The sequence below is a fragment of the Xenopus tropicalis genome, chromosome 1 (assembly GCF_000004195.4).
Source record: "Xenopus tropicalis strain Nigerian chromosome 1, UCB_Xtro_10.0, whole genome shotgun sequence".
NCBI lineage: Eukaryota > Metazoa > Chordata > Amphibia > Anura > Pipidae > Xenopus > Xenopus tropicalis.
Genome location: NC_030677.2, coordinates 100,595,313 through 100,622,650, shown reverse-complemented (window position 1 = coordinate 100,622,650; position 27,338 = coordinate 100,595,313). Strand labels below are relative to the sequence as shown.

The following is a 27,338-nucleotide window of genomic DNA, read 5'->3' as shown; positions in this document are numbered from 1 at the left end:
TAAAGGGAACCTGTCACCCTAACAAATAATTCCAAATTGTTTTCTATTGCATTAGTTAAGCAAAATAAACCTAAATTACACTATATAAATAATATTTAGTCTTGGAATTCACAGTCACAGCACAAAGACAGGCACCATTTTGTATCACCCCCAAATCTTGTGTATGTGCCAGAATGGAAGCAATGATACACATGACCATACACAGGCTACGCAATTATAGACTGTAAGGAGGGAGGGGGAATGTGAGGCGTGCAGTGACATCTAGGAAATGCTGAATGGAAAGTGAAAGTAATTGGGTCCAAATTACCCTAGCAATCAGGGAGTGGTTTGAATGAGACACTGGTATATGAACCGGAGAGGACCTGTATAAAAAATGAGCTATAAACCGTACTAATAATAACTAATGTAGCCTCACATAGCAATAGATTTTTGGCTCCTGGGGTCAAAAGAATAAATAAAGACCATTTGGAAATATGCTTAGAATTGACAATTCTATCACTTAAAAGTGAACCACGCTTTAAAATTATTGTTATCTTCCATACCCACCAACAGTGCTGGAACACAAACTGGGTGTCATTAGAACTCTACACCACAGGGCAAAAAGTTTGACAACAGCAACTAAGCCGAACAGGAACACCAAACGAAATAACCGTCATGAAACACAGAGTAATCACTATAGTAATGCCATATGTAGCAGGAGGCTTTTCAACAAACACCACATCCTTGTGTTTTTCAAACCTAGCAACACATTGAGACAAAAAACTGGTACACCCAAAGGATCCAACACCCAATGGAATGCAGTAGCAATGTGGTATATGCAGTCCAGTATAGTAAGGAGTGTACAGACCTATACACTGGGGAGAGAAAGCAACTCCTTACCAAGTGAATGGCTCAGCATAGAAAGGCAAACTCTACAAAGCAAGACTCAGCTGTCTCTTTACACCTAAAAGACAAGAGAAACTCCTTCGAAGGTAGCAATGTCTAAATTTTAGACAAAGAAGACTGATGGTTTGAAAGAGGTGTAAAAGAGGCTATTTGTGTTAAGGTGGAGAAACCACCCCTAAACAGAGGTGGGGGCCTTCAAAGCCACCTGTCTGCTACATACAATGCTGTGTACTAGCAGTAACACTTGTCTCTATGAGTTGCATGATACTTTGGTAATCCAATCAAAGTAAAACCTCTCTGAAGCGTTACAATGTGCCCTTGTGCTTGGATTAGTAGAAGAGTCAGTCAGTTGAACTGAAGAAGTTACTCGGATGAGTACTGAAACATCTTCAATGATTACTTAGAAAGTCCAGTTGCTTTAGATTTACTTATACTAGATATTTAAGAAACAAAAGTTTCTTGCACCTCATCACAAGCTTTCTTGCATCCTACCATGAAAAACACAGCTCATCAGGGTAAAACAATGTTGGATACAGTGGGAAGCAGTAGTAACGGGACTAACTCTAACTGGGCCAGGCTGCAGGATGTACAACTGGGAACCCCTGCCCTCCAGATGTGAATTTTCTTACTGGCAGCATATGCATGCAAAGAAAGCTGCTTAATTTCTGCAGTCGCACCCTCCGCATCCTTGGTAGCTACCCTGTTACTTACACCACTGGAAAGCAGTGAAAGCATGTTCATAGGCGAGGTCAGGATAAGCTGACAACCAATAAAACCAGGCGAAGGTCAAATCCACAAATACAAACACAGGGATTCTGTCACCAGGTCACAAGTTTTTAAATCCAAGCAGTTAGAGGAAGGCTAGGCAGGCACATATTCACACAGAATGTTTAGAGGAAGGGCCCATGTAGTCCGAAACATGTAGTGCTATGCATCTCTAAAGTTCACAGACGTGAGCTCTCCGGTGGATTCCTTTTACATTTTGATCCATTATTTTGGAGGTGGCGACCCAATACCACTGTGCAGAGAGCTATTATACAACAATTGACTGGAGTAGACCCTGTGGATAATTTTGGACTGGCATGTTTGCACAGTTTTGTCATAGATTAGCCCTTTCACTGCCAGCCGTTTTGGACAAAGCGGAACTTCTACTGCCAGACAGTTTTTGAACATTTTGCACTGTTTCACTTTAGGGGCCTTTCCTTGGGGGGACTTTTAGTTTACCCAGGAAAACTATATATTGTTTTTTTCAGGACAACCTAAGCTTTTAAAATATGGTAGAATTTTTGTGTAATTCCAATTCTGTAACAAGATATAGGCTTCTAAATGTCTAAAAAATGAAAAAAAATCATATTTTCCATAATATAAACACATGCACCAGAAACAAAAATTAGTTTATGCATGAAATTACAACTGATTTGGAAAGTCCCATGTCTCCTGAACGTGCCAATACCAAATATATATAGTTTTATGGAGATTTCTCACTTGTATAGGTCAAAAACTCCCAGCAGTACACTACCAAATTTCCAAAGCACTGCTCCAGAAAGCTGCATACTTTAGATTTCAAGGCCAAAAATTCCACTAACAGAGAGTTTATCCCAGAAAATTTTACATTTTTAGAAAGAAGAGATTCTGGGGAATCCAGAATAGGCACAACTGTTTGTCTACTCCAAACTATCAAGTCGCAATGCTTTCCTAAAGTTATTGATTTTTATCAAAATTTGTGAAATTTTTTTAAAATCGCTTCAAAGCTTCCAGTCTATAGTATCTTAACTCCTAAAGGTCATAAAGTAACCAAATAAAACACCCTAAATATGAACACCAGGGGTCCACTGAACAGTTTGATGCCCAATATGTATAGGTTTAGCTAAGTATGTGGCATGTAGGGGCCTCAATGTGAACATACCCCCATATGTACTGTCATTTCTGTCATTTCAGCTTCTGCAAAATCAACATTTACATCATTAGATGTGGGATAAAACTAGTAAAAAGTACATTCACCCCAGAAAGCCATATATTTTTGGAAAGTACACATTCCCCCGAATCTAAAATGGGTACCCATGTCTTTCTACTCCACAGTACCAAGCCGCAAAGCTTTCCTAAAGTTGGCAATTTTGATAACATTTCCAAAAATCCACTCAAAGCTTCCAGTTTCCAGCATCTTATCTCCCACATAGCATTAGGTACCAAGATAAAACACCCTAAATATGAACGCCAGGGGCCCACTGAACAGTTTGATGCCCAATATGTATAGGTTTACCTAAGTATGTGGCATGTAGGGGACCCAATGAGAACATACCACCATATGATCTATCATTTCTGTCATTTCAGCTTCTGCAAAATCAACACATTTACATCATTATATGTGGGATAAAGCTAGTAAAAAGTACATTCACCCCAGAAAGTCATATATTTTTGGAAAGTACACATTCCCCCGAATCTAAAATGGGTACCCATGTCTTTCTACTCCACAGTACCAAGCCATAAAGCTTTCCTAAGTTTGACGATTTTTATGGCATTTCCAAAAATCACCTCAAAACTTCCACTATACAGCATCTTATTTTCTACAGGTCATTAGATACCAAGATAAAACACCCTAAATATGAACCCCAGAGGTCTACTGAACAGTTTGATGCCCAATATGTATAGGTTTACCTAAGTATGTGGTATGTAGGGGCCACAATGTGAACATATACCCATATGTACTGTCATTTCTGTCATTTCAGCTTCTGCAAAATCAACATTTACATCATTACATGTGGGATAAAACTAGTAAAAATTACATTCACCCCAGAAAGTCATATATTTTTGGAAAGTACACATTCCCCCGAATCTAAAATGGGTACCCATGTCTTTCTACTCCAAAGTACCAAGCCATAAAGCTTTCCTAAGTTTGACGATTTTTATGGCATTTCCAAAAATCACCTCAAAACTTCCACTATACAGCATCTTATTTTCTACAGGTCATTAGATACCAAGATAAAACACCCTGAATATGAACCCCAGAGGTCTACTGAACAGTTTGATGCCCAATATGTATAGGTTTACCTAAGAATGTGGCATGTAGGGGCCCCAATGTGAACATATACCCATATGTACTGTCATTTCTGTCATTTCAGCTTCTGCAAAATCAACATTTACATCATTACATGCGGGATAAAGCTAGTAAAAAGTACATTCACCCCAGAAAGTCATATATTTTTGGAAAGTACACATTCCCCCGAATCTAAAATGGGTACCCATGTCTTTCTACTCCACAGTACCAAGCCATAAAGCTTTCCTAAGTTTGACGATTTTTATGGCATTTCCAAAAATCACCTCAAAACTTCCACTATGCAGCATCTTATTTTCCACAGGTTATTAGGTACCAAGACAAAACACCCTAAATATGAACCCCAGAGGTCTACTGAACAGTTTGATGCCCAATATGTATAGGTTTACCTAAGTATGTGGCATGTAGGGGCCCCAATGTGAACATATACCCATATGTACTGTCATTTCTGTCATTTCAGCTTCTGCAAAATCAACATTTACATCATTACATGTGGGATAAAACTAGTAAAAATTACATTCACCCCAGAAAGTCATATATTTTTGGAAAGTACACATTCCCCCGAATCTAAAATGGGTACCCATGTCTTTCTACACCAAAGTACCAAGCCATAAAGCTTTCCTAAGTTTGACGATTTTTATGGCATTTCCAAAAATCACCTCAAAACTTCCACTATACAGCATCTTATTTTCTACAGGTCATTAGATACCAATATAAAACACCCTAAATATGAACCCCAGAGGTCTACTGAACAGTTTGATGCCCAATATGTATAGGTTTACCTAAGAATGTGGCATGTAGGGGCCCCAATGTGAACATATACCCATATGTACTGTCATTTCTGTCATTTCAGCTTCTGCAAAATCAATACATTTACATCATTATATGTGGGATAATGCTAGTAAAAAGTACATTCACCCCAGAAAGTCATATATTTTTGGAAAGTACACATCCCCCCGAATCTAAAATGGGTACTCATGTCTTTCTACTCCAAAGTACCAAGCCATAAAGCTTTCCTAAGTTTGATGATTTTTATGGCATTTCCAAAAATCACCTCAAAACTTCCACTATACAGCATCTTATTTTCTACAGGTCATTAGGTACCAAGATAAAACACCCTAAATATGAACCCCAGAGATCTACTGAACAGTTTGATGCCCACTGTACATAGGTTTATCAAAGCACATGGCACTTAGAGACCCCCAAATATACCTTGTGCACACTAATTTCATGGCTTATCTTTACCTAATTCATAAACACATGGCAGGTTTATGAGGGGTGGAAGCTGCAGAAATGTAGGGTGACCCCTAAAAACCCTATATTTTTGGAAAGTACACATTCTGACAAATCCAACAAGGGAAAAGAGTCCTTTCTACACCAAAGTACCAATCTGCAAAGCTTTCCTAAAGTTAGTGGTTTTTATGACATTTGAGAAAATCGCATAAAAATGTTGCAGTTTGCCGCATTTATCTCACACAATTTCTTGCGTACAAAGGCAACACACCCCAAATAGGAACACCAGAGGCCTACTGAACAGTTTGATGCCCAATATGCATAGATATACCAAAGTCTGCGGTATGTACTGACCCCAAAATGAAAATAGCTCATAAGGATTTCTCGCCTGCCAGCTCAGTTTTTGCACACAGAGCCCCCTGACAGCCTATTATATGAAGTAAGACCCCCAAACTACACAGGGACCCCCAGAAAACCATATATGTTTGGAAAGTACACATTCTGACAAATCCAACAAGGGTAAAGAGTCCTTTCTACACCAAAGTACCAATCTGCAAAGCTTTCCTAAAGTTAGTGGTTTTTATGACTTTTGAGAAAATCGCATAAAAATGTTGCAGTTTGCCGCATTTATCTCACACAATTTCTAGCGCACAAAGGCAAGTTACCCCAAATAGGAACACCAGAGGCCTACTGAACAGTTTGATGCCCAATATGCATAGATATACCAAAGTCTGCGGTATGTACTGACCCAAAAATGAAAATAGCACGTAAGGATTTCTCGCCTGCCAGCTCAGCTTTTGCACACAGAGCCCCCTGACAGCCTATTATATGCAGTAAGACCCCCAAACTACACAGGGACCCCCAGAAAACCATATATTTTTGGAAAGTACACATTCTGACAAATCCAACAATGGTAAAGAGTCCTTTCTACACAAAAGTACCCATCTGCAAAGCTTTCCTAAAGTTAGTGGTTTTTATGACTTTTTTGAGAAAATCGCATAAAAATGTTGCAGTTTGCCGCATTTATCTCACACGATTTCTTGCGTACAAAGGCAACACACCCCAAATAGGAACACCAGAGGCCTACTGAACAGTTTGATGCCCAATATGCATAGATATACCAAAGTCTGCGGTATGTACTGACCCAAAAATGAAAATAGCGCGTAAGGTTTTCTCGCCTGCCAGCTCAGCTTTTGCACACAGAGCCCCCTGACAGCGTATTATATGCAGTAAGACCCCCAAACTACACAGGGACCCCCAGAAAACCATATATTTTTGGAAAGTACACATTCTGACAAATCCAACAAGGGTAAAGAGTCCTTTCTACACCAAAGTACCAATCTGCAAAGCTTTCCTAAAGTTATTGGTTTTTATGACTTTTGAGAAAATCGCATAAAAATGTTGCAGTTTGCCGCATTTATCTCACACAATTTCTTGCGTACAAAGGCAAGTTACCCCAAATAGGAACACCAGAGGCCTACTGAACAGTTTGATGCCCAATATGCATAGATATACCAAAGTCTGCGGCATGTACTGACCCAAAAATGAAAATAGCACATAAGGATTTCTCGCTTGCCAGCTCAGCTTTTGCACACTGAGCCCCCTGACAGCGTATTATATGCAGTAAGACCCCCAAACTACACAGGGACCCCCAGAAAACCATATATTTTTGAAAGGACACATTCTGACAAATCCAACAAGGGTAAAGAGTCCTTTCTACACCAAAGTACCAATCTGCAAAGCTTTCCTAAAGTTAGTGGTTTTTATGACTTTTGAGAAAATCGCATAAAAATGTTGCAGTTTGCCGCATTTATCTCACACAATTTCTTGCGTACAAAGGCAACACACCCCAAATAGGAACACCAGAGGCCTACTGAACAGTTTGATGCTCAATATGCATAGATATACCAAAGTCTGCGGTATGTACTGACCCAAAAATGAAAATAGCGCATAAGGATTTCTCGCCTGCCAGCTCAGCTTTTGCACACAGAGCCCCCTGACAGCGTATTATATGCAGTAAGACCCCCAAACTACACAGGAACCCCCAGAAAACCATATATTTTTGGAAAGTACACATTCTGACAAATCCAACAAGGGTAAAGAGTCCTTTCTACACCAAAGTACCAATCTGCAGAGCGTTCCTAAAGTTATTGGTTTTTATGACATTTGAGAAAATCGCATAAAAATGTTGCAGTTTGCCGCATTTATCTCACACTATTTCTTGCGTACAATGGCAAATCACCCCAAATAGTAACACCAGAGGCCTACTGAACAGTTTGATGCCCAATATGCATAGATATACCAAAGTCTGCGGTATGTACTGACCCCAAAAAGAAAATAGCGCATAAGGATTTCTCGCCTGCCAGCTCAGCTTTTGCACACAGAGACCCCTGACAGCGTATTATGTGTAACACCCCCAAACTACACAGGGACCCCCAGAAAACCATATATTTTTGGAAAGTACACATTCTGAGGAATTCAAAATAGGTAAAGTTATTTTTCTACACCAAAGTACCGCATGGCAAAGCTATGCTAAAAACAGATTAGGAACAGTTATACAGGGATAAAAATGCAATGAAACCACAAAAATTGTGTAAATCGATGACACAACAAAATAAGTCACATGACAGTGTAATTAGTGGTCAGAATAATAGATCCAATAGTCATGGTGTCAAAATAAAATTTTTAGGGAAAAAAACTAAAGACAAAGGGGTAAAAAAAAAAGTAAAAAAAAAAAAAATTTGTATACACAAAAAATTGTGTATACATGTGTGCAGACATCTAAAATGTGTGTGATAGTGTGTAAGTGTGTATATAAGTGTGCTAAAGTGTGCTAGAGTGTGCAAAATCGGAAAAAAAAAAAAAAAAAAAGTATGCTAAATTGTGTGTAGATGTGTGTGTAAATGTGTGTAAATGCCTGTAAATGTGTGTAAGTGTGTGTATTAGGCAAATAAAGAGCACTTACCAGCAGGGATGGCAGGCAGGCAGTCCTCTCTGCAGTCCTCGCAGCACAGGAAGTGAGTGGGCGGAGCTAGGAGGAACAAGAAGCTGGGGAACAGACGTGACAAGCAGAAGACGCTGCTTTTGCCGCCGGTGCAGAGAGAATTACACTAGTACCAAAAACGTAGGTACTACGTCGGTGGCATACAACTGCTTTTTTTAAACCGACGTAGTACCTACGTCTTTGGCATGGAAAGGGTTAAAGCAACAAGAGTTGGCACATTGCCAGAAGTTCCCAAAGTGCCACTGCTTATAATGAAATGAAAAAAGCAGCAGGTAATGTCAGCCATAAGGTCCTTGCATCAGAAGAGTGTTAGGAGCCCGAATACATCAGCTGTAAATATCTTTGGATTTCCGCTGGATGTACCTTGCCTTTCAAAAAACACATTAAGGGGCATATTAATTATGGTGTGTAAGCTAACATCACCAGTGATGTTGCCTATAGCAACCAATCAGCAAATAGATCTAAACAGTCACATACAAGTTAGAAAACAAAAGCAAAGATCTGATTAGTTACTATAGGCAACATTAACAATGATGTTGGCTTACACCGTATAATAAATATGCCCCTTAATGTAAAGGCGGATATTGTCAATAAGGTGACCAACCCTTTTAAACTTGATTACATATAGGGCAGGACGATTAGTAAAGGGTCCTGTTTCAGCCTGCATCTGCTGCCACTCTCTAACTTTGTGCACAGGTAATAGATGGGAGAGGTGACACCTATGTGCCTCCTGCCCCTCATGGATGCAGCATGTTCGGAATTTTAACTGACCAGAACCTTATTACACAACAAGACCCTGAGACAAGGGTCTCAGTATATCAAATTATTTATTTATTAATCACAGAGTCTTGTGGAAGCTTTCAGCAACACAGAACAGCAACTGAAATGTGTCACTAACAGCTTCAAATGAGACCCTGAAAGTTTCAGTCTTTTATAGAAGATGTCATATCTTATCTCAAAAGTATATAACACCCCTTTTACAACTTTCTGGGTGCTCTGTGGTTACAGCTGTGCAAATAACAAAGTGTATGTAGGGTCTTAACTAGTCAGCACTATCATGTCTGGCCCTTTTGATTTTATAAGATGGCATACTAGGCTTTCATATTCTATTTTATATTTTACATATATAGCATATTTATATACCTTTATCTCCTACCTCACCTGCCTTGGGTTGTCTTTATAGGGGACACTGGGGGATTTTATGTGTCCCTTTGTACAGAACTTACCCGGCATAAGTGAGCGTCTCATCAAGTGCTGACAAACGCAAGCAGTGCTGCATTCATTTGGTGGCCACAGGACTCCAAAACAGAGCACAGAGACCTGTAGCAATTCATTTTGGCTTGAAGGCAGGATGCAAAGTGCAAATGATACTTTCTTAATGGCTTTTTTTCAATATTTTTTAAGACATAAGATTAAACTTTAATTTTTTACCTTGTTTCCCAAGAGCAGCACATGACTAGGGGCATGACCCATTGTTCACTCCTCTCTCCCATCGTTCTAAATAAACACGCGTGACGTCACCTTTTATTGGATGATATGGCCACAGCTTTTATTTGTACAACAGTCATGTAGAAAAGACTTTATTGTTTACATAGCAAAGGCGTCATTAATAAAACATAGTGCAAACTTTGTAACAATTGGTGATAATGATTGACAACAATTGGTAACAATCGGTAACCCTTGGTAAGGCCCTCTGCCAGTCTGCCCTTCCAAATGCCAGCAATGCTCACTAGCCGCTTGCCCCTAGCTCAGTGAGCAAGCATAACGTTGTGATATCCACACCATAGCTGTTAAACAGAAACAATCCACAAGGGACCAAGCCCTGGGGAAATTAACTGAACATATTAGACATCACCGTGGGTACCCACCTTAGGGGTTGCCCCAACGGTCCAGTATTGTCCAAACCACACCAATATGCCCGGCAGACTGGCAAGGGACCCGCCAAAGCTGTGACTAATACGCTACCATGGGTAGCCCATCTAGCCTCCCTATGTTGGGTCCCATCTAGCTTCGCCCTGGTGCTATCCCTACCTCAAAGTGTACCAAATTTCCTCCACCGAAGGATTGACAATTGGGGAGGGTGGGTGGGGATTCCTGCAGTTGCTGCCCTATCTCCACTATTGCTGCCTTCCCACGCACTGTTTGGCGCCTCCTTCTGTTCCCCCTTTTTAACCCCTGCTGACCCCATGCCTGAGCTGCCCAATCGGCGCTCACATTGCCTGCCCAGTCATGTAGGCCCTCCTCCTACGCTGCGCCCGGTATCCTGGCCTCTCTATAAGAGAAGAGTTATGAGTGACTCTATAAACTGTATAAGCAGATTCCCTGAGCTTTATGAAATGCAGTTTGTACAATTGATGCATTAGTTTCTGACATTACAATGATGCTGTTGATAAATCTGCTAGCAAATTGTAGCAGTTTAGAGAGCCTGACCTTCAATTACTGAGCTTCTAGTCAAAGACACCAGAGGGAGGAACAATAAATCTTAGAAAATCGGTCAAAAAATAAAAAGCACTTGGAAAAAAATATAATTGCTGGTATACTACCTGAAAACAAGCAAGCATTTCTGGCTGATAGAAAAATCTGGCAAATATGTCATTTTGGGATTTCTCTGAATAATCAGTCTGATTTCTCTGAATAATCAGTCTGAAGCCTAATTTGTGGATGTAAATATAGGAGAATGCACCACATTTAGTTTATAGCTTTATAACCTATGACACACAGGTCTTTTTTGCCATCTGGTGTAAATTTGTGCTGGACAATACACAAATCTCCAGCTGCTATCTCTTCTAATACTATTAAATGGAGAGCATTCCATGTGCTAACCAATAGGGTACAATTCAATAGGAGTGCATTGTCCACTGCTGTTTTCTGCTGGATGGTAGCAGGGGACAAAACACACCATATATAGTTATGTAGGGTTGAAAAAAGACCAAAAAGAGTCCATTAAGTTCAACCCTTCCAAGTAAACCCAGCACACACAAACTTATACTAACCAATCTATACACTCATATACATAAACTATATATACCAACATCAATACTAACTGTAGATATTAGTATCACAATACTATGCTTGTTCAAGAATTCATCCAGGCACCTCTTAAAGGCATCAACAGAATCTGCCATTACCACATCACTAGGAAGGGCATTCCACAACCTCACTGCCCTCACCGTGAAAAACCACTTACCTACCTAAGTTCTATATCATACTAAAATTTTAAGAGGAACTTACCCATTTAAGATTAATCTTGCCCCAGACATGACAGAGTTAGTAATTGGGCCACCTCAAAAAAAGTGACAGTACATACATATTAACAACTTGGGTAAGAAAGTTTTATAATAATGTAAAAATGTTTTTAAATAAAAAAAGATTTGACTAAAAGAATATTAAGGAGAATATTATAAAACGTATGTTCAAGTCACATAGTGGCTTGGTGGACTTGCTGGTTTCATGCTCACAGGCCCTGTTAGCATAAGTGTTTCCTCTGCTAAGCTATCCAAATGGCTTAAAAGATAGGTTGGAGAACCATTTTACTTATTTTTAAGGGATTTAGTAGTGCATTTGCACATGTTCTTCATGATCTTCATAGCAATACATGACTTGTGTTTTGTAAATTAAATTTATATATGATATACTGTTGTATGGGTGTAAATATACAAGCTTGAGTCTCCCTATATGTGTCATTTAGAATCGAGATGTGTGCAAATTACCCAACCATTTAATGCAGAAGGTTGGCATAATTCTCCTTTTAGTAAACCATGTGTCCATGGCAATAACATATTCTGTTAGATGAAGAAACTGCGGAGGGGGGAAGAATGAGATGAAAGGAGAAAATGACTCAACATGCAAAAAGAAAGAGGAACAGTGTGGTTGGATAGAGCAAGATCAGTCTGTAGAAGAAAAATGTGAATGTAAAGTCACAAAGTCTGCTGAACAAGTACACTGAAAATCTGGTTTGTGAAAGAACAACAAAAATTAGAAATTTGTAGTGTTACTACATCATGCTTTTGATACCATAGATACTGGGATACCTGCACAGTAGAAAGCTAGACAATTCAGAAAGGGCCAAATAATAACATTTTAGACTGCTTGAAGCAGTGACCTTTAAGAAGACATTTTATTCCAGTTTGAATTATTCCAGAGGCTCTGCATTATGTTTATAAAAAAGCTCATAAGGGTATGCTAAAACATGGGTCCCACAAATTTAATTATGAGACAAAACCCTAATCATTTCTTAGTTATGGTAATGGGTGGCCTCAAGTGTATGAAAAGAAAAAGAAATGGTTACATAGTAACATAGTAAGTTGGGTTGAAAAAAGACATATGTCCATCACGTTCAACCATAATGCCTTTATATATAACCTGCCTAACTACTAGTTGATCCAGAGGAAGGCAAAAAACCCCATCTGAAGCCTCTCTAATTTGCCACAGAGGGGAAAAAATTCCTTCCTGACTCCAAGATGGCAATCGGACCAGTCCCTCGATCAACTTGTACTAAGAGCTATCTTCCATAACCCTGTATTCCTTCACTTGCTAAGAATCCATCTAGCCCCCTCTCATAACTGAGACTTCCCATACCCTTTACCAGCTTAGTTGCCCTTCTCTGGACCCTCTCTAACTCAATCATGTCCTGTTTGAGCCCTGGAGACCAAAACTGAACAGCATATTCTAGATGGGGCCTTACCAGCGCTCTGTAAAGGGGAAGAATAACCCCCTCCTCCCGTGAATCTATACCCCTTTTAATACAGCTCAAAACCTTGTTTGCCCTTGCAGCTGCTGCCTGGCATTGCTTGCTACAGCCAAGTTTATTATCTACAAGGACTCCAAGGTCCTTCTCCATTATGGATTTGCCTAGTGCAGTCCCATTAAGGGTATACGGGGCTTGCATTTTTTTACGCCCCAGGTGCATGACCTTACATTTATCCACATTAAATCTCATCTGCCACTTAGCTGCCCAGATTGCCAGTTGGCCAAGATCTTGCTGCAAGGATTCCACATCCTGGATAGAATTGACTGGTCTGCAAAGTTTTGTGTCATCTGCAAACACTGATACATTACTCATAATACCCTCCCCTAAGTCATTTATGAACAAATTAAACAAAAGTGGACCCAGTACAGAACCCTGAGGGACCCCACTGAGAACCTTATTCCAAGTAGAGAATGTACCATTAACAACCACCCTCTGTACCCGATCCTGTAGCCAGTTTTCTATCCATGTGCAAACGACTTCACTAAGACCAATAGACCTAAGTTTAGAAAGCAGTCGTTTGTGGGGAATGGTATCAAATGCTTTGGCAAAATCCAAATAGATTATATCTACTGCATCCCCACTGTCCAGCTTCTTACTTCTTAATTCTGCCCCTAGCTCTCTCAGTACCCGAGGGTGTATTCCATCTGGCCCCAGTGCCTTGTTTACATTTATCTTGTGTAACCCTTTAAGCACCATATCCTGTGTCAACCACTGTGCAGTTGGAGCTGAGGCAACAGTGCAGCTATTGGGTGGGACTTGGCACTCTGGCTCCTCTTCTGTATACACAGAAGAAAAGAACTGGTTCTATACTGTATGTATATTGATTTTAAACTATGGCAAGGGTTGCTACCTCCCCAATTTAAACAGGACGTATGAAAATTATGTTAAAAAGATTTGTAATTAATTTAGATACAAAGTGAAGCTTTTTCATCTACATAGGTCAATACCCCAAGTGCAGCTATCCATAGCAACCAGTAAGGGATGTAGTTTTTTCTGCTTAGTTTTTAAAACTAATTGATGTCTGGTTGATATGGGTTACTGCTAAAGGGAAATATTTCCAAGTAAATAAGCCCCATCAACTGTGTAGTTGTCCTATCATGGCACAGAATCAACCCAATGTAACTATGTAACCTAAGTATAGTAAATTAAGTATGAATGAGCGCATGGTCAAATTATTTTGAATTTCCAATTGAGACCATTGGCAGCAGAGTGCATTATTTTTCTCATTGACACGGGAGCACAGGTAAGTTAATAATATGATGGGCAATGGACAGATCCACCTCCGTACTGACTGAAACACCACTGCATTTGTTGTGTGTGGAGCACACAATCATTTAGAAATTATTCAAGGTGTTTTATCTATAAAGATGATGATATTGTTGTGGAAGCGTTATTGTTGGTACCATCATTAGATGCAGATACATGTGACAGCCTTGTGTGATCTCATTATATCTAAAAGCTCTGCTGGTGGGTGTAAATTTAATTACAGCAGAATGTTTTGATTAATGCATTTAGCAGCAGGAAAAATTGATATATTAATATAAAAAATAGAAAAAATAAATCCAATAAGAACCCAGTAAAGCAATTGTACTACTATGTTCACATAGACAGCAAGCTGTACAGTTTCAAGTGAAACTTAAACACATTATTGTTTGCCAAGAATAAGTGCCAATGTTCCTAAAATGGCTGCTGGAGCAATTCCTGTTTGGGAAAAATAAAGAGGATTCATGGAAATCAACTTCCGTTTAAACTCAAGTTTTTCGAGTTTTAACAATACTCAAAATTTTCGTACAAACAATTCAAGCATTATTGTGACATTTTATAATTACAGTAATGATTACGTTTAATTCAAATTTAAACCATGTTGAGCCAAGGCCAGAAAAAATGGTTTTGGTTATCACCAGATACTAGAAAGGGTTCCCAGGGGCCATTCTCCATAGAGACCTTGATTTTCAAGGAACCAAGAAAGGTGCCATGGAACCAGTGGCCTTAAATTCTAACTCTGTCTGAGAGTGTAGATCCAGTTGCCTGTCAAGATGATTAAAGTCTGGTAGATGACTGATGTTATTGTGAAGGTGCCAGCATTGTAAAGCTGGCTGTGAACTTCAGTGAGCTGCCATTGGGACGATATTAGCAGAACTGCAAGTAAAGACTACCATTTTTTCTTTGCCCAGTAATGTATAAATATATAAATAAATGCATTAAACAATATGTGGCTTCAGAATAGGAAATCTCGAAAATTGCTGTTAATAGACAAGAAAAAGTTAATTGTTTCTACTGTGGAACACATTTGTCTTTTATTGCATGCTTACCTGTTCTACTCCCTTAGGTGTCAGTACAAGCCACCTGTGTCACTCTTACAGCCATGAGTGTGGATCGTTGGTATGTCACCGTGTACCCACTGCAGTCTCTGCGCCAAAGAACCCCACGTGTAGCTGCTGCAGTTAGCGTGGGTATCTGGATTGGTAAGTGACTCAATATAATACTTTAGCTGGTATGTAATAAAATAAAAAAAAATACAGGAGTAAAAAATTCTTATTTCACAATGTCATAATGTTAAATTTTGTCAACTGCAATGTACTTTAATTGTTAATTGCACATTATTAGGACCTGCTTAATGGGGGTGGAATTTTTGGGGTACAAAATATCGTTGTATGCAACTTTCCAATAGACATTATTTACAAATTTTGGTTATTTCTAAATGCACTTGCTATTAAAAGCAGTACAGGTATCGGACCCCTTATCCGGAAACCCGTTATCCAGAAAGCTCCGAATTACGGAAAGCTCGTCTCCCATAGACTCCATTATAAGCAAATAATTCAGAATTTTAAAACTGATTTCCTTTTTTTATGTAAAAATAAAACAGAACCTTGTAATTGATCCCAACTAAGATATAAATAATCCTTATTGGATGCAAAACAATCCTATTGGGTTTAATTAATGTTTTATTCATTTTTTAGTAGACTTAAGGTATGGAGATCCAAATTATGGAAAGACCCCTTATCCGGAATACCCTTGGTCCCGAGCATTCTGGATAATGGGTCCTATACCTGTATTTGAATTTTTATGTCTTTGTCAGTGTCTAATTATGCAAAGTGTTGTTTAAATATTTTATAGTCATGTATTTTCCGTTATAGTTTAGATAAAAGAATTAGTTATCTCATGCAGACATGCATTTTATGGACATTTTATTATTTTTCTTTCGCATTTGGCAGTTGACTGCAAACCTCTGTGATGTGAATATTGTGGTGTACTAATTGGCTACAGGTTCATTCTAATTCTGCCAACAACAAAATAAGCTACACATAATTGAGCAGAATTTAGAGTGTTTATAATTGCTGCTCAAACACCAGTGAAATACATATGGAAAGATACTTTGAAAAAAGACAAGCGTACATTGAGCTCAACTTTCAACTCAACATTATGTTTACTTTTGCATATGGGGTGTAATCATATTGAAATATAAACACATTTTTAGATACTAGTACCAAAGCGTTTTTTAACATGAGAAAAATAAACAGAACCTTTCCTGAAAATACATTCTGCCTATTCTTTTATTTGCATATGCATAAATCTTAGTAGTCTTCAGAAAGCCTCAATTCCACATTGTCCCATAGAATTAACACCTTCCTTAACAAGATATTGGGATACTTTAAAAAAAATCTTCTGCCACAGGTGTAAAATGTAAAGAGAGTAAATGCAAAGAGTAAAGGTTATCCAAGAAAATTGTTTTTATCATGTCTTTGAGTACTAAAGAATTGCAATTAATGATAAGGGCCATACAATAATGCCTATAATTTGCCATTATTCAAAGTCCATTGACACCAGTAATATTTGGACTGCCTTCACAATGTAAGCAAAGACTGGTCTCTTGGTATAAATTATTTTTGGGGGCCATCCTATCTTCAGGTTTTTTGGCAACTTATTAATTTCCTGGTATCTTGGTAGCCTTTACTGCTCTGAAACTCTGGCTGACATCCATGAAGATCTGTTATATTGCCTGTTCTAGTGGTGATTTTTCAGCCTGTTTCTATGCCAGTATTCCAGCTTTTTCCTGTGCCGATATTTTACTAGTTTAATATGTAAACTCAGATAATAAGTAAAATCCAGCAGTGGAGTCCTGGTTCCCCCTTGGGAAGGAGTTTTGTCATATATTGGCTTATCATGCTATATCATGCCTCACCAGTGCAGTGGTTTTAAGGCATCACTATACTAGGAAACTGGTACCAATCAGCATTATATTTGGGTGTCTGTTTATCATAGTGTAAAATGATTTATGGCAGAAAAATGGTGTAAAAAGCTGTGTAAAATAAATGGCAGATTTACCAAGGTGTGGTTTTTATTTTATGCTGCCTGATCCCCAGATCTGATGCCATTATTTAACATTACAGATCTTGTGTAATCCATTAAAGCCAAATAAGTTTTGGCAGAAGTCACTGTATAAAAAGCGAAAAAAAGCCACATCAAACATGATGAATGAATGCCATATTTTCACATAGTATTTTCAAGCATCTTTTTACACTGGATTTTTACATAGAGGTATGTGTTCACTAAAATTCAGTACACGGCTTGAGGTACAAAGGTTTTTATGGTGTGATGCCTCGTGTATTTGGTCACTGTTTTTTTTTTTGACACACCATGATAAATAGGCAAATTGGCATTTCATTTAAACATAAAAAGTGTAGGTCTACTGAGCCTGTTTATCCTCACGCTGTTTTCCTGATAATCAATTCTTACCCTGTTTCATTTCTATTTTGACTTTGCTTGTTTTGCATGTACCACAGTTCCAGTCTTAGTGCCTGCCTCCTTATCCTAACTAACCAGTCCTAAAAGCCTTGTGGCCCTGACAGCTGTCTCTGTAGTTGCTAATGAAAATAACCTTTCTGGTTTACCACTACAAAATGCAGGGAACAATGTGTGAGAAAGTAAACCTGACAGATATTGTTCGGTACTAAATACTGTGAAACTAACCAAATCATCATTTTTAAGTGCAGCAACATATTTCTTCAAAAGAAAATTATACATGGAATTTCAGTTCTGATGGACAATGATAATTCTATCTACTGAAATCCATTTTTGAATGACTGCGCTAAAATGCCTGTTTCAACACAACTTGTGGGTCCAACCAGGCAGATTAAAATAGAATCAATTAGTTTGTGAATAGAAGATGATTAAATGCCTTTACATGCTCAGGTGAACAAACTTATTTTCCAATCATGTGTCAAATGCACGAAAAAATACCCCACCCATGCTTAAGGTAATAATAATATTGGAGAACTGCTGGATGGACAAAATTTGCATAAAATAAGCCCACATTAATATTCTTGCTAAATATAATTTCAATATAGTCGCAAGCAGTCAAAAAGAAAAAAACCTCCTTGTCGTGTTTCATTAATAATATGTATTTGTGCAACAACATGCACAGGATAGCCTTCTGTAAATAAAAGCTATTTAGGTGCCTCATACTTCACACAGAGCACTGCCTAAAAACAGAAATGAAAGACTTACCTTCACTTAAGGAGCTATGGGCAGATACAGGCAAATGACCCCTTTATGTTTCTGTGGCCAAATATGCATGCAGAACCTCTGGTTTAATAACACAGCTACAGCCTAGTAATTCAGAGCCATTCATCCAAACTTGCAGACACCCTTTATCCATCTTTTTAAATCCCGTCAGTGCAATTGGTTTTCATTTTTTAGTTTTTCAGTTATTTAGCTTTTTGTTTAGAAGCTCTCCGGTTTAAAGATCAGTTGCAAAGTTGCTAGGAAGAGTATACTATCTAACATACTAAATGTTATCTTAAAGGTAAACTACCTCTTTAAAAGGGATTCTGTCATGATTTTTATGGTATAGTTTTTATTACTATATTACCCTCTTCACATTACAAATAATTGATTCTACCATTTAAAATGTTATTCTTAAACCAATAGATGTAGTATTTTTTAGCTGCAATATTGTTGGTTAGGCAGCCATCTCAGTGCACTGTGCCTGATTCTGAGCTTTCAGAAGGAGCCAGCACTACACAATAGAACTGCTTTCAGATAACCTATTGTCTCTCCTACTCAATGGAACATAATAATTGTACTTGGATAGAAAACTGGCTGAAGGATAGATTACAAAGCGTGGTGGTAAATGGAACATTTTCCAATTGGATCAGTGTTGTTAATGGAGTACCACAAGGGTCAGTCCTTGGTCCTTTGCTTATTAACTTGTTTATTAATGACCAGGAGGTGGGCATACAAAGTACTGTTTCTATTTTCCTGACGACACTAAATTGTTCAAAGCTATACGTTCCATGCAGGATGCTGCCACTTTGCAGAGCGATTTGACAAAATTGGAAAACTGGGCAGCAAACTGGAAAATGAAGTTCAGTGTTGACAAGTGCAAAGTTATGCACTTTGGTAGAAATAATATAAATGCAAGTTATACATTAAATTGTAGTGTTTTGGGGAGATCCTTAAAAGAGAAGAAAAGGTAAAAACTATGTATACTATGTCAGAAAGGTAAATACAGCCATAAGTCCCCTGTCAAAAGAAACAAAGAATTTCTTGTCTCATTTTTTGTAAACATGTTGTTGGGGTGTCTGACTTCCTCTCTCATAAAAATCCTTAATTACTGTGGCCAGAGTCCACCGTTCTCTCCCCTCTCCTGTTCCCACTTCCCATAAGAATGCTAAGAACTCCCCCCCCCCTTAGGAATGTGTGTTCTAAACTATAAAGGCTAGAGCTGTAGCAGGAAGCTTTTTAAAATGGCAGCTGCTGTCTTAAGCTTATGGAGAAAGCTTCTAGAGCTGTTTACTCAAGTATGGCAATGCTTTCTGCAGAATAAATATATTGTTCTAGGTGGCACTAATGTGGCGAATCTGTTGCCAGTAAAATGTCATTCTGTGGCTACTAAAGCAAATAAAGTGCTGTCTTGTATAAAAAAAAAGCATTGACTCTAGGGATGAGAACATAATTTTTCATCTTTATAGGTCCCTGGTAGAAAGCAGAGACATGCAACTAAACTGGTAAAGGGGATGGAAGATTTAAACTATGAGGTTAGAACTGTCATGGTTGGGGTTGTTTTCTCTGGAAAAAAGGCGCTTGCCAGGGGACATGATTACTTTGTACAAGTACATTAGAGGGGATTATAGGTAGGGGGTGTTCTTTTTCCCATAAAAACATTTAGTGCACCAGAGGCCACCCCATTAAAGTAGAGGAATGGAACTTTCATTTGAAGTAGCGTAGGTGGTTTTTCACGGTGAGGGCAGTGAGGTTGGGGAATGCCCTTCCTAGTGATGGCTGATTCTGTTGATGCCTTTAAGAGGGGCTTGGATGAGTTCTTGAACAAGCATAGTATCCAAGGCTATTGTGATACTAATATCTACAGTTAGTATTGATGTTGGTATATATGGTTTATGTATGTGAATGTATAGATAAGTCAGTATAGGTTTGTCTGTGCTGGGTTTACTTGAAAGGGTTGAACTTAATGGACTGTGGTCTTTTTTTCAACCCTATGTAACTATGTAACTGAAGGAGTCATGAGCCAGACTTGGATTTTTAATGAGTGCTATTCTAATAGGGAGCATTTTTAGCAATGCAGGAGTCAGGGAGCTGTTATCTTGCTACCTTACCATTGTTCTGCTGATTGGCTGCTGGTGGGAGGTGATATCACTCCAACTTGCAGTGCAGCAGTAAAGTGTGACTGAAGTTTATCAGAGCACAGGACACATGGCTGAGGCACCTAGGAAACTAATAGAGCACCCCACCATTTGCCAAATCCACAGATTGCTAGTCAGGCCTGGCTTACACAATATACTATGGACCACTAGGCATTATTAAGCTAGTAAAGAACCATCTGAATGAACTTATCCAGCCAGGTATTTAGTTTCTGCAAACAGAATTTCAACATCATTAAAGTTAACAGGCCGATTTGGTCTGAGAACAGATCATTTCTGGCCATATCCACTACTCATAGGTGGATTACATTGAACTAAATAATAAGCTGCACAGAGGGTTCTCCACTGGTGCAGTGCATATTAATTAGCAAAAGGCAGCTTGCTCTTGCCCTTTAGTCACACCCATCCATGCATTCTGGAAGCAGCAATTAGTACATGTGCAGTGCCACAGTACAGTCTGTGCACGTGGTCAGTTAACCATATGTTATATAGTCTAGTAGTTAATAATTGTAATAAAAATGCTAACCCTTACCACTACAACCACCTTTTATAGAGATATTTTATCTTGATGGTTCTGGTTATATAATTTTATACATTCTGAAAAAACCTTTATCTTAGCCTACTTTTTCTTTATGTCTCTTCATTTAATTCAAAGCATATCAAGGACACTTCTGTTAACTAATAATGATACCATGGGGTTGTGGAGGAGAAGGTCCTGTAGAGATATGTGAATGAGAAACTGATGAGCAACAACAATCCTTAATCAGGAACCAGGATATGACATTGTTCACATCAGTACTTCAATTACTGCTATGTGATTGGATTTAATGAATGCCCTATGCCAACAACCCATTTTAAATCGTTATAAAACAGCCTATTAAAAGTGAAGTCAGCTTTAGTTAATTACTGTATGACGAGTGCTCCAATTTTCTAAAATTATCTTGTATTTTGGCAAAGGCAAAAATGCTTCTTAACACTGTCTACTGAGTTGTCGTGCCGTTTACTTGGAAGGGCTGGAAAGAGAATACTGGATTGTAGACTGCATTTGATCATCTGGAAACCTAGCATTTACCAGGATCCATGTGCATATGGCAGTCAGCAAATAAATACATGGTAGGCTAAATATTCCTATATTTATCCTGAGCAGGCGTTAAGTACAGGGCTCCTGCTGCACACTGGGAATTTGCATAAGTGCAGCAACAACTTGGACATCTTTTTTATTCTTGAGGCAATAGCCTAATTAAAGTTAATTTGTGTTTTCTTGGAATGAGATTCCGAACTGATACATACTGCTCCTACGTTATCAAATGATACTGGAGAAGCAGAATTTGTTCTGTATAGACCCTCATGCCTGAAAACAGCAGCCAGATGTCAAAGCAATATACCTGCATGAAGATGAGCAGCAGTCCATATAACTGTTAGAATAATGATAACTCAAGCAGACAAACAGTAGACTGCAGGAGAAAGAAACAGGAGTAAAACATAGCAGAAATAACAACACAGCTACTTTATAACCATTATAGACCTAATGTATGATCCCACATATTTTTGTCTTGCTTGCTACTAACTTAGTTTCAGGTTATGGCTATAGCATGATGGGTTTGGCATTCACCAGTTTTATTTTTTTATTACTTATTGTGTATTATATACATTATATACAGGATACTTAATCCCTTATTGAAACTCAGATAGGATTATCCTTGATGAAGAAAGAGACATGATGTTTATTATCTCTTATCAAAAGGATAATTAGGGTAATAATTTTGCCCTATTGCAACAAAGTCTGCATTCCACCATCAAAAGAAATATAGATGGAACCAGGATCATTAAACCATCAAACAATTTACGGCATCAGTTTCAAAGAAGGTATGTCCAAAGTATTAAATACATAAGCAGTGCTCAATCATAGAACTAGGCATAAAAACCATCAGGAGTACCATGATTTCACCTGATGGACTGAAGAAAGTTTTCAAGGCTTCATGAGTGCTAGTTCTATTTCTATTTCTTTGGGTGAATGAATGATGCCAGTCCTTTGTGTTTACTGTTGAGAAGGAGGGCAAATGACTACAACAATGTTCAGCCTAATTTGCCAGGCCGTGTTAATTCTCTATAAAATCCTTTCTTTTTATGCATAGGTTCCTTCATTGTATCTATCCCAGTTCCAATCTATAATCAACTTATTGAAGGCTACTGGTTTGGACCACAGATATACTGCAGTGAATCATTCCCATCTGTATCACATGAAAAAGCTTTTATCCTCTACAACTTTCTGGTGGTCTACTTGCTGCCATTGATCACAATCTGTATCTGTTACTCTGCCATGGTATACCAGATGGGCCGTCCATCTGTGGAACCAGTCGATAATAGCTACCAGGTAAGAGTTCCTTGTGTGAAAAAGAGCATTCTACAGGAAAAATGGCCAGAGAATAACAGAGTGTTATTAAAGGAAATAAGATTACAGATTTTAACAAAATGGCATTTTTTTACCATAGAAGTGTCAATGTAATATAGGCATGGAGAAATATTAATGCAGAAAGTAGTGCAGAGTGGACACAGATAAAAGTTACAAAGCCCAATACACAGGCACCAAACAAGTGCCCCTGTAGGATAAAAAGTTAAATGAGCATAGGTGGCACATTGTAGCTGCCTACAATGTCCATTGTCTAATGGCAATGACACATGGGGTTACTTGTAGGCAGCTATTTGTTGTAGCTACAAGATAATTCTCAGTATTGCCCATGGAAAGAGTATTTTCTGAAGACAAGTAGTTTCATGTGTCATAGCCCTAAAGGCCAAAGATTCATGGTGTTTTTCTATTTCTTGCACTAAACTCACATAATAAGGTAAAAGGGCAAACAAGAAGAGGTGGTCCATGAGGGTAAGTGGCCCTATAGAACCCAGTCACCACTGAATTATCTCTATAGTCAATGTGCAGGTGATCATGTGGATTACTCTTCCATTGAAGAACACCTGCTCCTCCTTCTAAGCAGGAAACTAGGGTCATGCCCTACTTAATAACAAATAAGTCCTAGAAGAAGGGATGCACTGAATCCAGGATTCGGTTCAGAATTCGGGGTGAATCCAAGTTTTTTTTTGTGGATTTGGTTTTGGACGAATCCACAGTCCCGACTGCCTGCGTGACGATTATTAACCCCATCCGATATATGCTAATTAGGATTCGGTTCGGTATTCGGCAGAATCCGTTGATGTGGGTTCGGGGGTTCGGTGCATCCCTACCTAGAAGGTATTGGAAAAAACAAATCTGTGATTTTTTCTTTTTAAATGTGCTTAGAAGACCCTAAACCATGATGCAGCTCTCCATTGTTTTTACTATTTTAATGTTTTTCTGTTGCAGTTATCATAGGACAGTTAGGTTATATTCATTTACAAGTAATGTGCCATTATCCTTTTTTTACTAAGCTGCAAAAGAAAGTACATTATTGCTAACCACAAAACCCTTTTTTAAGTGTTGTCATTACTAAACTCAAAAGATAATATGAAAGTATGTTGGGCATACTTTATACATATTTAGTCTTTTATATTTTTTGTTTCTTTGACACAGAACAAGATTATAGAATAGCAAGTGTAAATGTATTGCAGGATCAAATATTTGGAATGAAAAAGGATGCCTTAATATGTATGCCTTGTTTAAAGTAGGGATTTGTACCATAGATACAGAAAGCTACCATAATCATTCAATTAATGTAAGCTAAAATGTTTTCACAGGTACAGCTACTAGCAGAGAGATCTGAACTGATGCGTACAAAGATATCTCGTATGGTGGCTGTAATTGTCCTGCTGTTCACAATCTGTTGGGGACCCATCCAGCTCTACATCCTGTTTCAAGCCTTTAGTCCCAGCTTTAAACGGGATTACTACACCTACAAAGTGAAGATTTGGGCCAACTGCATGTCTTACACCAACTCATCAATCAACCCTATTGTATATGCTTTTATGGGAGCCAACTTCCGCAAGGCCTTCAATAAGGTCTTCCCCTTCCTTTTCAAGCAACGAGTGGGAAGTACTGGGGTGGCTAATGCCAACGCAAATACAGAAATGCATTTTGTGTCCTCAGGCACTTAAAATGTCAAAGTCAGGATTCATTTGGACGTTTAGGACATTAACTATCATGTTGTTATACAAGCCATTGTTTACGTAATGAAGAGACTAGCCATGCAACCATGAAATCAGGTCTACAAATCTGCCTCATTATTTTACTACATACATTTTCAACACATACCTAAGACTTGTGATTTCATTTTCCTAACTTTCAAACCGTTCTTAAAGGTTTATTTTGTGGACTACCTTGACAACCAATAATTCATTCCTAGAAGATAGACAGTGGTATTACTTTGCTGCACTGGAATGAATTGTCATAATCAATTATTAAATTACCAAATGATGAATAGGGCATTTGACAACTGACTAGTGGTGAGTGAATCTTTCCTGTTTCGCTTCGCCATAAAATTCACAAAACGACTAGAAAATTTACCTGGATGGTGAAAAATTTGCAAAACGCATTTGTTGCACACTTTTTTTTGTCGCCCACGTTTTTTTTGCCGGACCGCACCCTTTTCTGACGCTACCTTCCCCATTTTTTTACGCAACCACGTCCAATTTGACAAGCGCCAGAATTTTTTTGCGTGTGCCAAAATTTTTTGATGAGCAACAAATTTTTCTGTGCCGAATTTTCACTAAACTTTAGCGAAACAATTCGCCAATGGCAAAATGTGGAAATTCGCTGCGAATCCATGCCTGCTGAAAAAATTAGCTCATCACTACAACTGACTAAAAATACTGATTATCAACTTCTTAACAGACTTCTATGCCTAATGTAAATTTGTAAATATGTTTCTCCTCCGTTGAGCCCAGTCACTTATCTTAGACAGACTGCGGATTTAGCATGAAAATTTGGTCCATAATTTACAGACCAATATGCAAGATAACTGGTTTCTCACACATGGTACCTGATTGTTTATAAACAGCCAAAAATTATATTTTAAATTGCTGATACAAAAAGGGTACCCTTCCACAGGAATCTATATTAAATAATCTATATTAAAAAGCATGCCTCCCAACGTTCATTTATCATAAAAAGTACTTATTGTGCAATTTTTAAAAACAGCTTGTAACTTGTGTGCTCTGCAGCAGGTTTGGACAAATACTAAATAAGGCGTCAAATTCTTTTAAAAACACTTTTTGACTTTATATCCAAGCCAGTTGGTGACCTGGATGGTTAAGAGTTTTACTTTAATAAATGTGAGCTTAAGCAGTTGGGATTTAAAAATACACAGGACACTTACTACCTTATTGGTTTGATAATCCTTAAGAAGAAAGGGACTTGAATTACCTGTGGATGAAAAAATATAGCTGTAGGGAGACATGACAGTAAGAAGCAGCCCAGATCTAGCCCTTATCAAAAGGGCTATTAGGGCAAGGGTACATATAGTGGATTATTTGCTTTCCTCTGCCTGAGTTTTGTACACAAGCAAGAGAAAATCCATGTTTTTTCTCCACTTCATGTAGTTCCACACAGGCCAATGCCAGGCCTGTTAATGAAGCTACATCTTTCCTGTGCATGTGAACAAAATGTAGGTGGAGGAAAACAGACAATCCACTATGCATGCCCTTGCCCTTTTGTTTAATATTCTTGCTTTCCTCAACAGTAAACACAAGGGACTATCACCATCTCTCCACCCTAAGAAATATAGATGGAACCAGGAATCATAAGACATTTAAAAGCTTTATCTAGTTCATCATTTTCTAACAATGCATGTCCAAAGTGTTAAATACATAGGTAGTGCTTTATCATAGACCTATGATGAAATACTGCTGAGGTTTAAAAATCAACAGGCGTACACTGATTTTAACTTAAGGACTGATAAATAAAACTTTTGTGGTTTCATGATTGCTGGTTCCATGTCTGTTTGATTGACAGCTTCTGTTGAGATGAAGGCAAGCTTATAAAACTAAACTGCTGATGCCCAACAGACATGCTAGTGGGATGGAGCCAGTCCCTAGCTGTGTTTTTGGATTTTGCCTAACTAATGTCACATTTTAGGGGGTGCTTCCTTGAACCAAGGAAACATCCTTGTTGCTGAGTCCTATGGCTTTTAGTGATATTTGCAGATCCATGATTAGAGTCTTGGGCAAGTTTACCTGGATCATAGTCTTTTGTGAACAAAAGTTATATCTGTATGAACATTTGTGACTGCCCTGTTTTGTGTTAATTCCATTCATTATAGAGTTTTAAATGTATTGAAAGGGAGGATGATTTCCAACAACTCTTTAAACTACAAAAGAGAGGGGACTGATCAATGCACATTCCCTGGTCCCTTGTTTCATTAGTAATCCAGTATGTGTGCAAGCGTATATATTTTCAAAAACAGGGGTTTTTAGTTACAAAAGTATGATCATAAAATTGACAAGCCACCATACCACATTATGGTAAACCCCACACGGTAATCTGAACTATTTACCCGCCGGTCATACTTCTCACGGATGGAACCTCCCAGCACAGTTGCATTTCTTAGGAAAAGTCAAAACCTACGTGTTTTCAACTGACCAGCAACTGCAACGCTTGCGGTTTCTTCATTAAATGAAATGCTGTAAATTAATAACTTAATTTATAGCTGTTGTGGATGGAAATCCTCTAGTCTTACATACAAACAGTGGTGTGAAATGTTATGCACACTTTTATTCTGACATTCTGTGAAGCCATTTTATAGCATAAAATATTAATTCTCCATGTTA

The 27,338-nt window shown here is 38.3% G+C and overlaps 1 protein-coding gene across 1 annotated transcript in view; it reads left to right on the top strand.

Moving 5' to 3' along the window:
- kiss1r (KISS1 receptor) overlaps nt 1-24,840 on the top strand; it is a 45,457-nt gene extending 20,617 nt beyond the window's left edge. Inside the window, 3 exon segments of the mRNA NM_001170514.1 lie at nt 15,254-15,389; nt 22,721-22,959; nt 24,312-24,840. Of these exon segments, the coding sequence (NP_001163985.1) occupies nt 15,254-15,389; nt 22,721-22,959; nt 24,312-24,668 (732 nt within the window). The 3' untranslated portion in view covers nt 24,669-24,840.
- Nucleotides 24,841-27,338: the final 2,498 nt, after the last annotated feature.